The sequence below is a fragment of the Seriola aureovittata genome, chromosome 4, assembly GCF_021018895.1.
Source record: "Seriola aureovittata isolate HTS-2021-v1 ecotype China chromosome 4, ASM2101889v1, whole genome shotgun sequence".
In the NCBI taxonomy this organism is placed as follows: Eukaryota; Metazoa; Chordata; class Actinopteri; order Carangiformes; family Carangidae; genus Seriola; species Seriola aureovittata.
Window position 1 is genome coordinate 6,681,657 of NC_079367.1, and position 15,709 is coordinate 6,697,365.

Consider the following 15,709-nt stretch of genomic DNA (forward strand, 5'->3'; position numbering starts at 1 on the left):
GAAGGACGCCAACGATACACACAAGACGAGGTGAACCGAAAGAGCGAAAGAGAGGGAGGAAAGGAAGGAAAGGAGTGTGTTAGGTTTGAATTCTTCACACATAACGTCAAGCTGTTAATCACAGCAATGGAACACCAGCATGGAGAGTCAGGTCCAGCAGACTGTGACCTTGGCAGCACCAGTGTGTGAGAGAGCGTGTGTGCGTGCATGTGCATGTGTGCGTGCATGTGTGTGTGTGTGTGTTTGTGTGTGTGAGAAAGATTTTTCGAAAAAAACAAAACAAAAAAAAAAACATCTTTATGCATATTTGCGTGTGTTTGTACGCACATATTTGTTTCATGTTGTGCAATGAAAAGTGTTTCATGGCGCTGGTGTTCGATGTTCATTTTCAAGTATGCATCCCGTGAAAAAAGACCATGTGTGCGTGCTTTTTACGGTTTCAGGCGATTGGGCTGTCCACAACATTCCTGAAACTACTTGTCTTTCCGTGTCTCTCTCACACACACACACACACACACACACACACGGACATGCATACACAGTCTTGGTGGGCCACCAAGTCAAACAGAAGGTCTATAAACATGGCTCCCCCCAGCGATAAGACTTGAAAGGATGGAGACAGGAAGAAAAAAAAGAAGTATTTATAGAGGACAATGACAAAAACAGCCACAGATGCCCGAACACAAACCAACTGCGACGCGAAAGCCCATTCATAGCGACCGCCGTGTTTGTTGTATCTACGGCATCGAGCAGCGACTCGCTGAAAGCTTTCATGTCTGTCACCCGTGTGAAGGTAGTTTGTTAGCATGAAGGCGGGAGGGAAAGGAGGGGGGGGTCACTTACTGTCACAAGATTTCCTGCCGGTGATGAATCCGGAGATTTGTCGGGGATCCTGGTCCTCTGTCGCCACGGCGATCTCCAGCTGACCGCGAGAGAGCCAGAAGAGTTCGCGGCTGTTCAGGTCTGTCAGCACCTCAGCAAAATCTGGATCCTGCGCAGATTGAAACAGTTAAGATACAAAACTCTGTTCCAGTGTGAACAAAAATCTTTTCAGCACCAGAAATTAAAGTTTTATGTCGACAACAACGTAATTAAAGCTCCATATTTTCTTCTTCTCCTGTGTTTTATGTTGAAGTGTTGATCCATAAGAAGATATATTTGTGGTTTTAAGAACCAAAAACCATCTTGATGTGGTTTTACATCTCCTCTCTCAGGCTTCTCTCTGGAGCTCCAGTAACAACAGGTCAGTGAGCCAATCAGAAGAGAGGAGGCTCTGAGCCTCTCTTCTGATTGGCTGACTGTTTTCTGAGTGACTGAATAAAAATATAGCAGATTTCAGGTAAAAAAAAACTCAGAGAAACCAAATCCTGCAAGGTTTGGATGGTGGGTCCAGGTGGGCGGGGCTTAGGGCATGACTGACTGCCTTGTTGTGACATCACAAAGTTACAGGAAGTGCTGACGGCTGGTTTTAAGGCTCAGTTTCTAAATACAGGCTGTGTGCACTTCTCTGTGGACTGAGGCTTTGATACTTTCACAGTATTAATATAGAAACCAAGACCTGATCTATAATCAAACAACACATGGACAGAGACCTTTAGACGATATGAAGCTTTAAAAAAAAAAAAAAAAAAAAAAGTCAGAGCAGATTTGTTTCCAACTAAAATGAACTTGTCACATCAGTTTATACCAAACAAAAACAAGCTGAGCCCCAAGAGCAAAATAGATCCCAGGACAGTAAAGTCTCCTCTTGATGAGATTAATTCAGCAATCACAAAAGCATCACAATGTCAGAATCCATTACAGACACTGACAGTTGTTATACATAAAAAACACAGATTTTAAATCACCGCGTTCATGAGTGCATGCCTGAACCCTGGGCAAAAAATATGGCCCGCATTGCCTTAACACGTTTCATATTGAGTAGAGTTTAATTTCAAGCAGGCCCGACTGGACTCTGGCAGAATCGGGACGTTGAGAAATGCTGGATTAATAGGACAGATGTACGAGCGTGTTGAAGAAATGTTACTTTTATGACCTCGGGGCCTCGGTTCAATATAAATATACATGTACCATAAATCCACGCGGTGAGGAGCCAAAACAGAGAAGGGGGAGAGAGAAGGGGGAGAGCGAGGGTGACTCGTATTTGGGAGAATGAATGGAGAGAATAATGAGGGAGAAGTCAGGCGAGGAAGGATATATTGGGGTCTTGTGTAAATCAGGCAGAGCTGTAACACTGTCAGGATTATTGGTCCAGTAAAAAAAAAAAAAAAAAAAACACTTCACACATTTTAAGAATCAAATTCTTGTCTATGTGTGTTTTTTTTTTTTTTTTTTGTAGAGTCGCATCATTTTCAGCTGAGAGTGCTGCGTGCTACAGGCCGCCGTGACTCAGCCGGACTTGGGGGATGAGTCAGCGGTTTGGTTTCGGCGTCTCGCTCGGGGGACACTCGCAGAGGTCGTGTTTGCCGAGCTCAAACCTTTCACATATTTTTCACGGACAGTCTCTCTCAGCGCTCGGCTTGAAAGGAGCGCATCGGCCCTTCATGCAATTCCTGGCAGAATTAAAAACAGACCCGCTTTTCATCACTCCTCCTCCTCCTCTTCTTCCCTCCTTCCTCCCTCCATCCATCTCAGCCCACAGACCACTAACCACTGACATGTGTGCGGAGTGTGTACGCAGTCCATCCCCTACACCGCCCTCCCTCCCCTCTTTTCCTCTGTGTCTCTCATCCCTCGCTCACATCTGTCTCCTGCAAAAGCTCCGCTCACACACTTTCTCTCCTCTTGTTATCCCTCCCCGTGTCACTCTTCTCTCCATCCATTTCTACTTCTTGACACGTCTCAGGTTAGCTAGCTGTGATCAGAGTGGCGGCGGCGGCGGCGGCAACAACAGCGCTGGGGATGTGGTGACCAAACCACATCCGTCTCTCAGAGAGGAGAGGAGAGACGAGGAGAGGAGAAGGGGGAGGGGGGTGTGTGTGTGTTGCTGTGTCATATGTTCCTAACCGACGACAACAACACTGCTCCTCCTCCTCCTCCTCCTACTCCTCCAAGATAACACTTTTCCCTAAAACCTCACCACTTACTTCACATGTTGATCAGCTGTTTTTTTTTTTCCGAAACAATTTGCAGGAAAATACGAAAAAAATGATTGGCGGCCATCTTGAAAAGCCGGTGTTTATCAAAGCGTAGACTCAGAGGTAAATGTGTGTCGTCACTCACGTGAGAGGTGATGTTGGCTCGGATCTCTCTCAGGACGTGTTGGCGGTACACGAGCTGGACTCGGATGGGCACCACAAGAGGCTCTGATAGGAGAGAGAGAGAGAGACAGTTCTCATCAATACTTACTAATAATCAACTGTTCAAATTCAATGATTGAAGAAGGTTTTAGAGGTTGAAGGTGCATTTTGTTTCATTTTCTCGTACCCCTTTTTATAAAGGGATTTGAGATAGAAAGGCACACCCCACTTTTTGGTTTTATTTATCTGGATTGGTTTCATTCATTCAATCAATCAATCAATCAATCAATCAATCAATCAATCAATCAATCAGTCATCAATAGGACTTGTTTAGCACACAGAATAAAAGCAATAAAAAAAACAACTAATATAATACTATAACTATATAAAACTATAATAAAATACTAAAACAAGGATGTTTGGAAGTGAGTAAAATCAGAAACAAAAGTAGAAATAAAATAAATAACCAGAAATAAAAGAAAGGTATTAAAAGGAAAATAACTTCATAGAATAAAGGACAATTTGATGCATTATTTATTAACTTTTTTAACTTTTTGTATTTTAATTTATTAGTATTTTTTGGATGCCTATGATTTAAATTTGCTTCATTGCTTTGTTTTAATCTGTGTTCACTCATTAGTTTCATTACTTTTGGTTTCACTTGAGTCCCACAGGAGGATTGGATTGAAAAGGTCTTAAGAAGCCATCACGTTGTTTGAACGGATCATGAAGTAAAAATAAAGAAAAAAAGGATTTCAAATAAATGAGGGTGTAATTTATAATGATCCCAAAAGCCCAGCCTGTAGTTTTTAAAAGGAGGAATGAAAGGTCAGTGTTTGTTGTGACAGCTTGTGACCTTTTGTGACCTTAATGATCCATCCTCGGGTTTCTCTCCGTCTTAAGAGTCACCGTATTCTCTTTTCCCGCCGCCCTTCTCTCTCACCTTTGTCTTTGTGTGTGACGAGTCCCTGCAGGATGAGGATGAAGTGAAGGTTGTTCTCTGTGTCGCTCAGCGTCAACATGGCGATGCCTCCCATGCCTGAATTCTCCTGCTCGGATGTCAGCGTCGAACTGAACGTCTCTGCACATGAGACACACGCACGTTTAACATACTGAGTTGTCTGTATTCTCTTACAGTTTTGTTATACAAATCCTCCTCTGTAAACAAAGCCCTCACTTTTGCACTACATTAATCCACGCGAGGCTTTTTAAGATTACATGAGAATGTATACAATTATACTGATTTGTAAATATTGAGTTTATTGTGTGCTGCAACACAAAAACAAAGGCGCGCAGAATATTACAAAATGAAATACTAGAATATCCTGCATGCACACGCACCAGCGAACAGAGCTCTGTGTTTGATGATCTTCCCCTCCACCTCCTCTCGCCGGCTCGTCGACGTAGTCATGCGGATGCGCATCTGTTCAGACTGCAGCTGTCGCATTAGAGGCTTGGCCAGGTTCTTCCACACGCCACAGATCTGCACACACACACACACACACACACACAGACAAACAGGCAGGTGAAGCGAAGACAGGACTGAACATGGGCGCAAACAGACACAGACAACACGCGCACATCTGCTAAATACATCAAATCATGTGATCGCGCTCTCAACCCCCCCGAGGCCGCAAACGTTAACCATAAAACCGCGACTTCTTCTCGACAGCGGAGGGAAGAAATGTGGCGGTGTGCCGGCACCCCATAACTCAAGAGTTCGGGGGTAATCTCCATTTTAATTAGCGATACTCTCTCTGTCCCCCTGCTAAGCGGTGATGTAACGTGTGAAAAATTCTCCCTTTCCAAAAGTTTTTGCTCCAGCAAACTCCCTCAACCCCCCCCACCCCCTTCCTCCTTCCTCCTTCCCCCTCCTCCTCCTCTTCCGTTTTTTGTGCCAGAGTGTTTTCTCTAAGGTCCTCCGGTGCTTGACACTGACATTTATCTAAAAATAATAATAGGCCAGTTTCTGGGACCTGTATTTAGGGGGCTCCTGCCTCGCTGAGCAGAGTGTTGGGGTCTGAAATGGAATGAGGAGATGTGTGTATTTTGGCAGGAAATGATGTGTAGTGATGGAGGGAGCGTGTAGACCTGCATGAATGGGTACTACTGTTACACCAACATATTAGTTTTCTGATTTATCAGGATAATATCTGAGCTTTTTTTTTTTTTTATTAAACCGCAGTCTTGTTCACGTCAAACCTGATGGTGAGCGAGTGTCGACATTAACCGCAGTCGCACAATCAGAGTTTACGATGTTTACAAAGAGCCAATGAAGCACAAGGAAGGAAGTGTCAGTGTGTGTGTGTGTGTGTGTGTGTGTGTGTTTATCATTTGTTATTGCAGGGCGAGTTACGAGAGACGAAGTCAGATTTTGAGCATGTGAGACCACTTATCATACCGACACTTCATCTCTCTCTCTCTCGCTCTCTCAGGAAATACACAGACACACATGCACACGTAACAAAAACAACACCAACGGAAGAAAGATTATTTTCTGTTTATGTGACAGTGGCTCTCACCATGTCTGACTGTCCCTTGGGAACCCTGTACTCAAAGGCAGTGGTCCCATCTGAATCCAGGAAGACTATTTTACTTGGGCGGCTCATCCTGCAAAGTAAAGGGAGACAAACAGAAAGGGTCACATAGGTTAATAACTCCGTATTGTTACCTTTCAAACAGCAGAAAAATCTGAACATATTAGTTAAATTTGCTGCTCTAAACTCTTCCAAGTTTGTTTTCAGATAAACGCTCGAGGAGCCGGGAAGTCAGGATGAGCGCCGCTGAATTAAAACTCCCCAAAAAAAATTTCATTCAGAGCAGACATTTCAGCTCCGGCAGACGGTGTGTTTTACCTCTGGTATGTGATGGAGAAGGCCAGGCTGGTTCGGGTCAGAGAGAAGCGAGCTCTGGCTACACCGCTGGAGCTCCATGAGTCTGTACCTCCCGTCAGCACGGCTACAAAATCTGCAGGGGGAGGGATTTTAAGATATTTTAAACACATGCCATAATAAGCATTCCTGTTTTTTGTTTGTTATTTAATGTCGTGCTCCTTGTGTTCGTGGTGTGTCTCAATTGTCTAACAAAGTGCTGCTGCTCACCAGTGCGACTCTCCCCGGGCCCCATGTCCTCAGAGCTCAGGTAAGATCTGTCATTGTAAGATTTGTGGAGGTCGTCCTCCTTCTCTTTGCCCTTCTCATGGAAATACTCAAAGCTCTCCAGCACAGAGTCCGTCTGCTTCTTGTCATCATCTGCAGAAGGGAAAAGGAAAACAGTTAAATAAGCCCAGATACCTGCTGAACACTCACACAATATAAAGCAAATATATAGAGTAGAGTAGATGTTAAACACCGTGTGCAGTTTGCCAGTATATATAGCTGTTGTTGGCCTCTGGTTACTCACCTAAATCAAGTCTAATTTGATCTGATTTTGTACAAATACGAACATGTTTTATTCGTTTTCAATTTTCTGGAAGGAGCACCGTTACCGCGAGTGCTTTTCTCATTTCTGGCAAGATAAACCATGTGAACCCAAACATTTCAAAACACATTCTGCTCCAGTCGCTCTCCAAAGTCTGGTGCACAAATGAGACTAAAAGCAGCGGCTGTGCACTTCTTTTCTTTTTTTTCCTCCTCGACTATGTTTTGAGTAAGGATAAAGAGTGTGAAATGCGTGGACGAGGAATGATTTAGAGGATGTCAGACGCCAATTTCAAGCCAATGGTGAAGGTTAAAGTCCACTCCCTCTCTCCCTCTCTCTCTCGGCCAGGGGTAACTAGCTGGGGTAGTTTCTTGCAGCTGAAACAGCTTAAGGAGAATTGGGAGTGACGCTGGTGTGCGATCCCAACAATGACCCGCTGTTCCACACAAGCTGCTGAGCATCCTGACGTCATGCAGTGTCGGACTGGCAGCGGCGGGCCGGTGGACCGTCGGTGTCTTTACCTGCTCTCTCTGTCTACCTGTCATTCCAGGTGTGTGAGTGTGTGTGTGTGTGTGTGTGTGTGTGTGTGTGTGTGTGTCTGTGTGTGTGTCTGTGAGAGCGTGTGTGTACGGCAATCACAAACGAGAAGTTTCAATCCTTTCTGACACCCCCCTCCACCGCTAACACCCCCACCCCCCTCAGCGATTAACGATTAAGTCCAGGGATGAATTTCTGTCCCGGTCCAACCCTGATGTAATGTGTACACCCAAATGCTTTACACACACACACACACACACACACACAGTAACACATGCTCATTCAGCTGAATACACCGTCATGATCTTGAGAAAGAAAACCACACATGGCCTCTTAGTCAACTTTATTCCTCCAATGTTGTTTTCTGAGGAACTCAGCTGGGTGTCTGCTTTCTTTCTTGGTGTCTGATTCTCACACACACACACATACACACACACACACACACATATATGTATATATATATATACGTATATATATATATATATATATATACATATATATATATATATATACATATATATATATATATATATTATATATATATATATATATATATATATATATACATATACATATCTCAGATCTCATCATTCACTCACTCCTCTGCTCCACTGGGCACGCTGAAGGGCTTCTGGGCAACGTCACTCTCACTTCTCCCCACTTAGCAGCACTTGTATCCTCAGGTGCACCAGTCATTACACACACACACACACACACACATGCATATATATAAACACACAAACATCACTTTCCATCACTTACACAAACATACTCGCTGCGTCGGTGCCAAAGGTAAGACAAACACACTCAACCTTTTCCTTAAAACTTGACCACAACACACAGCGCAGTGTTGTCCCCGCGGTGCTTTACCTTTACTTTCCATTCCATTACCAGACACACCACGGCATAAAAAAAACACCCAATCTGCTGAATAACAGCGCGGCATGAAGACCCACCCTGTGTGTGTGTGTGTGTGTGTGTGTGTGTGTGAGCATGTGCAGGGGAGCTCTAATTCTCTAATAAGGTGGGATTGTGTAAGTGGCGAACGTGTGAATAGATGGGTGGTACGTTCAGTTGCAGCTGGTTGGAGAAAATGTCTTATTAGATGACGGCTGAATGGAAAATCGATCGACCCGCTCGTTGTGTCCAGCAGCTGTTCTGAAGACTAACTAGTTGACCCAGAGAGGGAGGAGTGAAAAAAAAAAAAATGAGAGTGCAATGGGAAAAATGGAGGAACCAGAGAGAGAGGTATGATTCAAACAAAGAATAAACAAAACTGTGGGAAAGAAGCCATCGCCGTGGCAGAGGAGGAGAGCGTTCATTTTCCCATAAGGGTTTTTATAGTGATTTAAACTGTGCCTGCTTGTTTTCTCATTTCAAGTGGACAGCTACTGTTAAAACCTTTAATTTGAACAGTTTTAACCCTTATGCATCCATTTCTGTCTCTGTGTAGCACATTTCAAAGCGACCCTAACCCCTTGCATTGCATCTGTTCTTTCAGCACAAACACTGCTATGAGTCTGACAAATTATAATCTGCAGGGAAGCAAAGATATATGAAATAACACTTGGGTTATGTACCACTATAGCAGAAACATGTAAGAATTGAAATTATAATACAGTCTATTTACATGCTGAGGGATTTTATTCCAACTCATTTCAAATTATGGGTAAATATTGACAATTCTTTCTTTCAAAAAATGTTGTATGATCTGCAGACTGTGTGAGGAAGCAGCACTTTAAACTGATTTCCTCAGCTTGCCTGTACAGTTATTGTTACTGTAAATAAACCAGCGACCACAGACGGACTCCAGAGAGTTAAAACCACAGAGCAGTGAGGAGGTGTGTGTGTGTGTGTGTGCGTGTATACCTTTAGGGCAGGTTTTGCAGCAGTGCCCCGGCAGGAGGATTGGATCGTCACAGTTCGGGTCCGGACAGTCCTGTTTGATGTTCTTACAGTTGACCTTCCCGAACACCTTCCCACGGCGACTCTTTTGCTGCACGAGGCGAGAGGAACAGGTCGCATCATACAACAGACTCACAACGTAGAAAGGAGAGAGAGAGAGACTGAGATAAAAACTCACGGGTTCGCAGTGGCACTGGACACAGTGCATGACGCCAAACGGCTCCCCCAGATCTGGGTGCCATGTGTCCTCCAGGGAGTAGAACCGACCTCCAAATGAGCATCCTGCAACACAAACACACGGTCTCAATTAGAAACTGAGTTAAATGACATGATTACATGCGAGGTTTTGCCCTTTTAAATGACGCTTGAATTAATTAAGAAGACTTCAGTTTCAGAAGAGGGCTTTTTCTTTTCTTTTTTTATACTTACATAAAGTTCCTGATATTTAAAAGTGAAACTCCCTGACTTTTATTAAGTGTCAGATTCCAGCATGACAAACTACACAGACTGGACCACTGTACCAACTCTAAATATTTTTCAACAAATAAATCTCGCACAGCTCACTACCCTGGCATTTTGGAGGCGACCGAAACTCCCTGGATGCCTCATGAGTTTTGGGACTCAACCTTGCATCCTGTCTCATCTTAATGATCCATGAGCAAGCGCGGGGAGACGTTCAATTTTCCACTGAAAGATTATCAAGAGATTCCCAGAAATGCACACAATGTAGGCCAAAACCTTGTAAAAGAGATTTTCAGATGTCATTTCATTGAAAAAAAAAATACTGCCTGAAAAAAAAACAGTAGGACAGTTACCTACTTAATTATAGTCACTGTTTCACTTCAGGAGTGGAGTCATAACTATAGAAAATAAAACACATCACTTTTCTATTGTGTAGGGAGCGCATTGTATATTGATGTTACAGGACATAAAAATAGTTTTTAGTGTTATTATTACTATACTACAATTATAATTGAGTGTTAGTCACGCTGAGTTACTACAGGGATATTATAGTGGGTTTTTTTTTTTTTGGTCAGGATAAGTGGCTGTAAGAAGTGTGTGTGGTCTGAAACGTGATGTTACCCCTCTCCAACTGCACTGGAGCTGAAAACCTTTTTGCCTCTCTCGCTGCTACCAACCTGGTTCACATTATTCTTTCATTACAGTGACTACACAACTTTAAACAGTCCAGTCCGGTTAAAGGGAGCCAAACTGTGAGCCGCTCGCTTTGCCTGCCACTTCTGTCTCTGCTGAAATAAATCATCTCGGAGGAGCCAATGCTTGTAATGGAAAGTCGATTGATTACAGTTTCCAGCGAGTGAATTACACGTTGAGAGGCTGCAGTGGTTATAACCGTGGAGTTCCCACAGTTTTGAACTCCAAGAGTAGTTACCTTGTAAAAACCGCAATGAGCTTTGTACGTAGGGGCTTTTTTCACACATGAATCAAATGGCATTCACTGCGGTTATGACTCAGATGTTTGCCGCTAGTTAACACATGAGCAACCCAGGGGCTGAGGAACATTTTCGTGTATACATGGAAATTCAGGGAAATTGGCTATGCATAGTGGGGGGAGTTAAAAGCACCATTTTTTATTAAACTCAATTTTGTATGAAAAATATTTAAAAAAAAAAAAAATTAACCACTAGGACTATTAAGCCGCTTCACAGTCGCATGCAGCTTTACAGGGAGCTGAACTCAGGAGACTAGAGTTCATGACCTGCAGCGCAGAATCCCATACATCATGGAGGCAATTTATAGTTTTCTTGTTTGTTTAAGCATAAAATATGAATACAACATATCCATACTACTTCTGATAGCAGTAGTAGTGTCTTCACTTCAATTCGGCGTTATTGTAAGGTTTTAAAAAGAATTAATTTAAATAAAATCTGGACTTTTTAAAGTGATAATTCGCTAGCGCTCGCTACTGCCTCCCTTTGGCTGTCGGGTCAAATGCAGGGATAACTATGTTTAAAGTTTGAAATTGTTGGTAAAAGTAGGTTGCTTGCTGTGTTGGATGGTAGCCGAATTGAATACCGGCTTCTATTAATTCATTATAAATATGTAGTTACTTTAAAGTCACAAAGACATGATACCCAGGACTTGTTCCATCAGAAATTACGCTTTTATAAACGGAGTTTCGCTACCGTCACGTGCTTCTTCTACTTGGCTATAACATCAAATATTAAACGTTTGTAGCTATAAGAAAAGACAGTTGTAATGATTAATTATCTTACCCGACAAGCCTTTGAAGGGCAGCGGCTCTCTCTCTGACTGGATGGGCAGAGCGGGGGACTTGAGCCGCGAGGCCGCTCCGGTGTGCAGCCACGCGCAGCTCAGGACGCACAGCAAGGAGCGGAGCGCGCGCGGAACCAGCATCCCAATCCTTCCCTCTCTTTCCGTCTCTCCGCGAAATATTTCCCTCAGACCTCCGCGTTGCGACTGTTTTCAAGAAGCCACTGTCGACTCGGAGCGAGTGGTTGAACAACTTAACAAGAAAAAAATGTGAAGTTTCTTCCTTATATCCAAATGTCCGATGTCATTTGACTGAAAGCTTTGAATCATCCGAGTTTCAGTCTGGCAGAGGTTTCACGAACCGTTTGTATGTGTGTGTGTGTATGTGTGTGTGTCCTCAGCACCAACAGCCTCCTCAGAGTCCCGTCCCTCTCTGCTTTATAGCCCCGTTTTCCCTGACAGCTTGAAGCAGCCACCGGCCTGGAGGGGGGGGGGGGGGGGGGGGGGGGGGGTGATGGGAGGGATGGGTGACGGGTGGGGGTGGGGTGGGTGATGGAAAGGGAAATCGACGCCCCTATCAATTCACGAATTCTTAAGATATGGAAACGAGGCTGCGTCTGATGCGTTTTTTGTGCCAAAACTTTCAATTCACCAAAACAAACTTTTAGAGGGACAAAGTGAAGCTGTAGAAATATTCTCACTAAAAGAAGGAAAGTCCCTACATTTTCTTTTTATTATTGATTAAATAGTATTGATTAAAAAGTATAGGCTGAGTGGCATATTGCATTAACCATGAAAATTACAAAACTTTTGTTTCATAAGCACTTTTACTTCTCTTATTTTCTTTGATTATTTCACTATTTTTGTTATTATTATGGTGGTAAGAGCTGGTCACTGGTACCAAATGCTGCTTTGACTGTTTGTTATTTATCCTCCATAACATGCAAAACTTTATTTATACAGCACATTTCATTCCAGGTGGAAGCAGCAATGTGCTGCACAAAGCATGCGTTACCAAGGAGGTTGCAACCACAAAAACTATGTGGATATGTGTAAAGATAAAACATTAAACGCAACTTAAAAAAATTAATGATTCGTATGAATTAAAAACTATTATATTCAAATAAAATGCAGCTTATCCTCTGATTTGAAACCTGCAGAATCTGCTCAGTGTCGGTGCCACTCTTCAGTCAGCGAAGGAGAACTACATCTGAGATCCTGCAGAGAGAGTGTGAATCTCCACATCATGTACAGTAAGGAATGTGTGAGTGTCTGCTGCTGTGGCTGGCTGCACCGTCTATTTTTTCAAGTGTGTTTGGGGCCTTTGAGACCTAAGTGACTTAACAGAAACAAATGAAAATAGTTGGAATACCTCAAAGCAACCCAGTTTCAATTTGTCCTGGCCCTCTGCAAAACCCCCTGTCCCCTTTTTAGACCTCGAACTGTTTCTCTTGGCTTGCCTAAAAGCCTACCTAGACGGGTCTACTTAAAATCCCATTTATTATGACTTAGTTAAATTTGTAGGCCCTCCTGCACGGACACAGGTGCCAGAAGCCATTTAACCTCAAATCTTTTACAGCTCACGTTGGCCATTGTGGTGCTTCACAACATCAACAACAAGTGAAATTTATTAGGGCCTATTTAGATCTGGGAAATGTTCCCATCAAACAAAACAGAGCCGGTTGAGCAACAGTCCAGTTCCTCACAAGGGTCCCTTGGGTGGGGGGGGGGGGGGGGCAGGACAAACGCTGTGCGGTTCAAGTTTACATTACTGTAGTGGTGCTCATGGGTGATTTATTTCAGCAGGGTTCAGGGGAGGTCAGGGTTATTATGTGGCTGAAATGTTTGGAATAAAGGAGTGATTGATTGGGGATTTTGATCATAATAATCCGTAATGATGCTGATGATGTTGCCAAGCTTACTGTACATATTGTCCCGTGTAACCTCAGCTAAGGTTTGCTGCAATGTAAACAAGCTCAAAACACTGAGAATATAATGTCCCTCATTTTCCTGTTTGTTCCCATTAAAGTCTGCAGACTCCACTCTGAGAACCACCCAGGGACAGCAGCAACCCTCCACTTCCATTTTCTTTCATTTGGATTTCTCTGTTCCCTACTTGAGCCACAGGAAGGCAACTGATAACCCTCTTTAAAAAGCCTAAACTCTTGTGGTTTTACACTAAAACCTCGTGTTACAAAGAAAAAAGAAGTGCCAAATCTAATCGGTTCTGTGCCAAAAGTGCGGGTCAAGGTGCGAGGGCAAGGTGTTATTTTTATGCATGTGTCACATTATGTGACCTGTGGGAGCCACTTCCATCCAGGTGTGGGGCTTCACGCGCCTCTCTCTCTCTCTACCCCCCTCCCACCTATCCACCCTCCCTCCCTCCCTCCCTCCCCTCAGCGATGGGAGTCGATGATGGCCTGTTTGCACTTCATCATAGGGTGATAAGCGACGCTTTTCTTCTGCGCTGCACACGGTGATTCATTAGGCAGACTGGATGGTAAATTGTCTATTGGAGCTAACAAAAACCCAGTACACTTACAGCCCCATTGGGATAATGACGCAACTGAGTTTTTGTGTGTATGTGAGTGTGTGTGTGTGTGTGTATTGGAGGCGTCCAGCGCATATTTTAGAAACCGGCTCCAAACTCTATTTCATTATGAGACAGTTTATGAAAAATAAAATATGATACAAGATCTGCAACTGACGACATCGTTCAATCGGCTTCCAAACGCTCGCTCAGGTATCAACACTGCTCCGGGAGAGCTGACTCCGGGGAAACGATATTAATAACCCATTATTAAAAGTGTAAACCTATGCCGAATTAAAGAGCGGTTCTTATGGATTCAAGAGAAACGTTTAAAATTGTCGTGTCTTGCAGTTTTACGTTTCCTGACGAACAAACAACTTTTAATCGCATGATTTTCCTAAAGGAGTTCGGACTTTTTCGGTTCCTAAAAATCCAAATGTATGGAATACATACATACGGATGAATGAATACGCATTGTTTTTCCATTGGTATTGAATAGGCTCTATCCTGTTGAATAAATCTTTTTTTTTTTTTGCTCATGCACGTGAGTAGCCCACAGTTTGGCCGCAGACTCATGGACTCACAAGTCATCTTAACGCGCACGAAACATTATGGACCAATAAAGACGATTAACAGTGGACGGCGCTTTATGACTCTGAGCAAACGTACGATTCCGATCAGGACTCTTAATGAGAAGCAGACACAATGTTCCTGTTAATTTTTTTTTTTTTTTTTTTTTTTTTTATAAATAATATCGCTCCTCAGTCCAGGAATCTCTCGGAGGAGAGCGCAACAACCCTGGCGCGGGAGAAACATGCAGCAACAGATTTTTACAGACCCAAATGTGACATCATTAAAAGGACATTATCAATTTGCTCTCAGGCAAACCTCTGGAGAGAGAGAGAGAGAGAGAGAGAGAGAGAGAGAGAGAGAGAGAGAGAGAGAGAGAGAGAGAGAGAGAGAGAGTGTGTGTGTGTGTGTGTGTGTGTCGGCTGTAAATCATCCTTAATGGCATAATGGTGCAACTGGATGGATACACACCAACATGCATACTTCACTGTGTATTTGCGCTTGTCTGTCAGACGCCCCGGTTTGCAGGTCATAAGTGCCCCCCAAACCCATCCACCCCCCTAAATCTGTCTGTCTGACTACCCAGCACACACTCACTCATTCACAGGGGGACCGCATCCTGTTTGCTGGTCGGACTGGTGGAGGTGTGAATATTCAGCCAGTATTCGCTATGATAGCCTGATGGCAGATGTGCCTCACACACACGCACACACACACACGCACACACACACAAGCACACGCACGCACCACCTGTTCCTCATCACATGGAAGCTTGCTGCACTAACAAGCATGACATGTTTTACTCTTTGCTTTTACAATCAGGTTTAAATTGCCATGTGATTAGTTGAAAATTAAGAATAAAAAAAGGGGAATAAAAAAAACAATCAGCTGATTTTTCTGCTCCTGGATCGACACAGAACATTTATGGCGCCAAAAAGGCTCCAATATCACTCACAGAACAAAATCCTATCAGAGTATATGCAACCTCAAAGTTTATTCTATATTCATTTGCACGAAATGCATCTTAAAGAGTCCGTTATTTACTGACTCATGTTGCTGTAATTGTGCGTTTCCTCTAGCACTCCGTAGCCAATGTGTGCATTTGAGGCGGGTTATTCTATCATACGCAGACATCTAGAGGAGGGAACTCATTAGAGATGTTGGGAAATGATCTTCAACGCCAAAAATAATCAGATCAAAGCCGGAGACAGAGAGAGAAAGAAAGAAAGAAAGAAAAAAATGCCCCAAATGACAGAGCAGCAGAACAAGAACG

General features: G+C 43.4%; 1 protein-coding gene across 1 annotated transcript in view; it reads right to left on the reverse strand.

The window, feature by feature from the left end:
- Positions 1-11,776, reverse strand: part of chrd (chordin) — a 19,550-nt gene extending 7,774 nt beyond the window's left edge. The window contains exons 1-10 of the mRNA XM_056373333.1: positions 11,339-11,776; positions 9,280-9,383; positions 9,066-9,192; positions 6,341-6,490; positions 6,095-6,206; positions 5,762-5,849; positions 4,581-4,722; positions 4,183-4,320; positions 3,223-3,305; positions 844-991 (exon numbers count right to left, since the gene is read on the reverse strand). Coding sequence (XP_056229308.1) covers positions 844-991; positions 3,223-3,305; positions 4,183-4,320; positions 4,581-4,722; positions 5,762-5,849; positions 6,095-6,206; positions 6,341-6,490; positions 9,066-9,192; positions 9,280-9,383; positions 11,339-11,480 — 1,234 coding nt within the window. The 5' untranslated portion in view covers positions 11,481-11,776. The remainder of the gene's footprint in view (positions 1-843; positions 992-3,222; positions 3,306-4,182; positions 4,321-4,580; positions 4,723-5,761; positions 5,850-6,094; positions 6,207-6,340; positions 6,491-9,065; positions 9,193-9,279; positions 9,384-11,338) is intronic.
- Positions 11,777-15,709: the final 3,933 nt, after the last annotated feature.